The sequence below is a fragment of the Tachysurus vachellii genome, chromosome 5 (assembly GCF_030014155.1).
Source record: "Tachysurus vachellii isolate PV-2020 chromosome 5, HZAU_Pvac_v1, whole genome shotgun sequence".
NCBI lineage: Eukaryota > Metazoa > Chordata > Actinopteri > Siluriformes > Bagridae > Tachysurus > Tachysurus vachellii.
In genome coordinates this window covers 29,010,221-29,014,576 of record NC_083464.1, presented here as the reverse complement: position 1 = coordinate 29,014,576, position 4,356 = coordinate 29,010,221, and the positions used below count along the sequence as shown (strand labels likewise).

General features: G+C 43.3%; 1 protein-coding gene across 1 annotated transcript; it reads right to left on the bottom strand.

The window, feature by feature from the left end:
• Positions 1 to 1,672: 1,672 nt before the first annotated feature.
• On the bottom strand, positions 1,673 to 4,065 carry sox4b (SRY-box transcription factor 4b). Its single transcript, XM_060871016.1, has one exon. It carries the CDS (start codon positions 3,648 to 3,650, stop codon positions 2,586 to 2,588), a length of 1,065 nt encoding a protein of 354 aa, XP_060726999.1. The 5' UTR covers positions 3,651 to 4,065; the 3' UTR covers positions 1,673 to 2,585.
• Between the last annotated feature and the right edge of the window lie 291 nt (positions 4,066 to 4,356).

Sequence of the window (4,356 nt, the reverse complement as noted above, 5' to 3'; positions counted from 1 at the left end):
TAAGAGTTTTAAAAATGCAAAGAGTTAAGCAGAAATACAGAATAAATCAGTTCAATAATTGTTTTTTTTTTCAGATTTAAGTTAATAATTACAAGTTAATTATTTCCTGAAGCTATGAGTTACATTGTTGAACATTTCTTTTACTTTGATTATTGCTATATAAATGTTATTGTTCATATTTTTTTTAATTAAACACAGTGTCACAGAGGGTTGTTGTTATTATTATTTTTTTTTTGCAGGTGATCAGCAGTCACTTAAGCAATAAAAAATAAAGAAGCAAACAAGTGTCATGAGGGCGTGTTAAGGTTCAGTTCCAGCTGACTTTATTTCCTTCCTGAAAAAAAATTAAAAAAAAAAAAAAAAAAAAAAAAAAAAAAAATCTGTACATGTGTATATTAACAAACAGGCAGTGACTTGACACATAGAGCTGGCATGAAGCCCCGCCCCTCGCCCCTCCCACCCACCGGCCCCACCCCCAATGCGTTATGGCATGAGTAGGATGCAAAACAAAGATTTTTTCTACGCAACATATTGCACAGAACATAAAGTTAATATAATCCAACTGTGTATATACTATATTTATACATAAACTCCTTGACAACAATCGTTAAAGGAAGTAGGCTAAGCGAAACGATAGCTGTTTTAGTGCCATGACATGTTTATAGCGCAACAACATACATAAAAACACACACAATCTCTTTTTTTGCTTATAATAATAATAATAATAATAATAATAAAGTCAACTGTACAAAATCACGATTTTTCCTAACTTTTCAGAACACAACAGCTATTATATTATAGAAACCTGAATCTGTGATACAAAAGTCTATCCACCATGCCTTAGAATACGAAAACGATGAGCTATACGAGTAGAAAAAGGGAGATTAAATATCTAAAACACAATGATTTCATTTTCCGTTCGGTGTTTTTCTTTTTTTGCAAAATGTCTTAAAAATGATCGATTAAAGCTAGGATATCTGACTGAGCAATATCTGATGTGTGACATGAAAAAGTGTGTATGTGAGTTTGTGTGTCTGTGTGAGAGTCAGAAAGAGAGAGAGAGAGAGAGAGAGAGAGAGAGAGAGAGAGAGAGTGTCAGTGAGCGTGAGAAAGAGTCGGTGAGAGAGAGTCAGTGAGAGAGAGTCAGAATGAGAGCCAGTGAGAGTAAGTCAGAGAGAGAGAGAGTCAGTGTGAGAGAGAGAGAAAAAGAGAGAGAGATTGGAGCTGTAAACTGAGGAGGTCGATTTTGCATTAACCAACTCACCTAGAATAAAGAAATATTAAGAGAAAAAAAATCCAGGTACACAAATCCTCACCGTAACCACGCCCCCTTTTGTCTTTCGTTCTTTTTGTTGGTGTTTTTTTTTTAAATATAGATTTGTACAAAAATACACTGAGAAAATAATCAAACGCTCTCTTTTTCTCCAAAAAAGTCTACATCTAAATATAAAAACAAAACGGAAAAAACTTTAGCCCTTCTTTTTGGGAGAAGGAGTGTGACAAAACAAAACAAAACTTGATGTAAAAAAAAAAAATGCAATGCTTGGCCGGTATATAAATACATCATCATATATTAAAAAAAATGGCATCTTAAAAAACAAACACAATGATGGACAAGAGTGTATATAAAAACAGGAGAGATTTGGTCCTTTAAATTTGATTCCTTTAAAAAAAAAAAAGTTCAGAACAAATCTGAGTTTGAAAATCCTGAAGTTCAGAATGAAAAACAGCTGGTGATTATTTTTGAAGTCAAACATGGCGCCATCTAGCCATTTGTAACAAACCTACTGCTAGTGAACTGTCCAGAGTCGCACAAAAACTCGTGATACATCAGAGGACAGATAACATGCTTCACTTTCTTTCTTTTTTTCCAAATAAAGGGTTGTCTTACAGTCTTAGTTTAAAACCTCGTTCATACCCCCAAAAACACAGCCTATTTTTGTACCTCTTAAGCGTTAAAACGTCACGTGGTCCTCACAATGTTGTCCCCTTGTGTGTGTTTTTTTCTCTCATGACTCAAAACATCATCTCGTGCAAATCAAATCACAGTTTTCCAGTTTCGACTTTTAATTATTATTATTATTTTTTGCAATACACTCTTCTTGTTGTTTTCCTCCGTGCGCATGAACATGGGACGTTTCTCCTTCTTGTTCCTCTCCTCGCCATGCAAACACTCTCAGGTCCTTTCAGTCCTATAAGCAAGTCAAAAAAGCAAAATCCCTTCTTGTTTCTCGACAATCTGCAAACTCCGCGTCTCATTTCTCCCTTTTTTTGTTTCAAATGTTCTCATGAATGCACAGAACTTATTGATGTTTGCAGTGTAGCCCTAACGCAACGCAACGCAACGCGACTCGGTGCATCTCTGCAAAATGCAACACGATGCAGCTCAAAGCACCAGCGCACGTGCCTCCAGTCCCTTCTTGATTTCTCTTTTTAAATAAAACGCAATTGTACACTTTTTTGCGCATTTTTTTTCCAAGACCCAACTAGTCGCAACTGGTCAGCTTCAATGCAACTTCATGTGAAACGGTTCTCCCCTTATTTTTATTAATATTTGTTTCAGCCACGCGCGTGCTCCGCTCAAATCAGTACGTGAACACGAGGTTGGAAATAGTCGACTCGAGCCAGTCCCGCGAGATCATCTCAGTCACCTCGGGCGTGCAGTAATCGGGGAAGTCGAAGTGAGACCCCGCGCATGACTCGAAGCTGGAGTCCCAGTCGCGGTCGAGCGCCGGTGAGCACGAGGACGCGGAAGAGGTGGAGTAAGAGGAGCCGAAGCTGCCCAGAGACGTGCTGTCGAATCCAGGGCTCGCGCGGCGCCTCGCCTCCGCCTCTTCCTCAAACTCCTCGTCCGACGAAGATGATGCTGAAGAAGATGAAGATGATGATGGAGACTGGGATAAGCGCGAGGCGGAGGGAGCAGGCGAAGGCGCGCGGAAGGCGCGGTGCGAGTCCTCGTAAAGACTCTGTGCGTCTCCGAACTCGGTCGAGCTGCTCAGTGTCGGGCTCGCGGGGACGCTTCCTCCTCCCCCACCGCTCCCGAACACGTAAACTCTTTTCGGTTTCTTGTCTGACTTGTTGGACTTGTAGAGCGCGTGGTGGTCTGTCCCGGCGGCCGGTTCATGCGACACGGCTTTGTGAGCCGTCTTGTGCGCCTTACTGTGGCCGCCGTTGCCGCTGCCTGGTTTGGAACTTCCGCTCTTTTTGGAATGCGCCTTCAAAATGGCGCCGTGGGATCCGGTGCCTCCAGTCGCCTTCTCGCCGGTCTTGGATCCTCCGCTCGACTTGGGCTTTTTCCGCGGCCGGTACTTGTAGTCCGGGTAGTCGGCCATGTGCTTGAGGCGCAGGCGCTCTGCCTCGCGGATGAACGGGATCTTGTCGGTGTCCTTGAGCAGCTTCCAGCGCTTCCCGAGCCGCTTGGAGATCTCGGCGTTGTGCATGTCGGGGGACTGCTCCATGATCTTGCGCCGCTCGATCTGCGACCACACCATGAACGCGTTCATGGGCCGCTTGATGTGCCCACTGGGGGTCTTGCACCAGCCCGGGTCCACGAGCTTCTCAGATCCGGGGCTCGCGGATGACGGGGCGCATAGATCCGCGTCCATTGCGCCGGAATCCAAACTCTCCGCACCGCTTGTTTTCTGCACCATCTCGGCGCTCGTGACAGTAAAATTTCACCCGTCAGATTTCACCAAACTTTAATAAAGATGGAATGGAAAAAAAAACTAAAGTCCACTTTCTTTTACGGTGGTTAGTCCTGAGAAGTTATTATCCGTGTTATTTATGATGTTTTTTTGAAGTTCGCACACGGGAGCTTGTAAGAAATAAACTTATTGTGCGGACACACACTCCGGCTCGCGCCGTGTCCGTTCTCCGTTCATGTTCGCGTCAAAAGTCGGTTAAAGTGTGTGTAAGTGTCTGTGTGTGTTTCAGCGCTTTCTGCATAACCGAGCTGCAAGTTGTTGTTGTTGTAGCAGTACGCTTCCCATCTGCCGTGCGCGTGCAAAGAAGTTTTTCAGATCCTTTCTAACAGCCAGAGCTCGCGCTGCTTTATGCGTCCGCGAGGCCAGACCGATGAGAGCACAGCAGCCAATCAGCATTTGCCGCCAACCTTCCCCCCTGCTGAGGAACCACGCCCCTGACTGTTCTCATTGGCTGTAAAAAGGAATCTAATCATAATCGGCGCGTGCAACGAGCAGCTTTGGCTCTGACCTCATTCCTGTAAACTTATTATTTATTTTTTTAAGAGCGCGAGACAAAGATGATGAGCTCATGAAGGTGGTTAATAACAATTTTATTAAATTTTTACTTGCTCCTTGACATACTTGTGTATATAAATAAAAATATAGATATTTA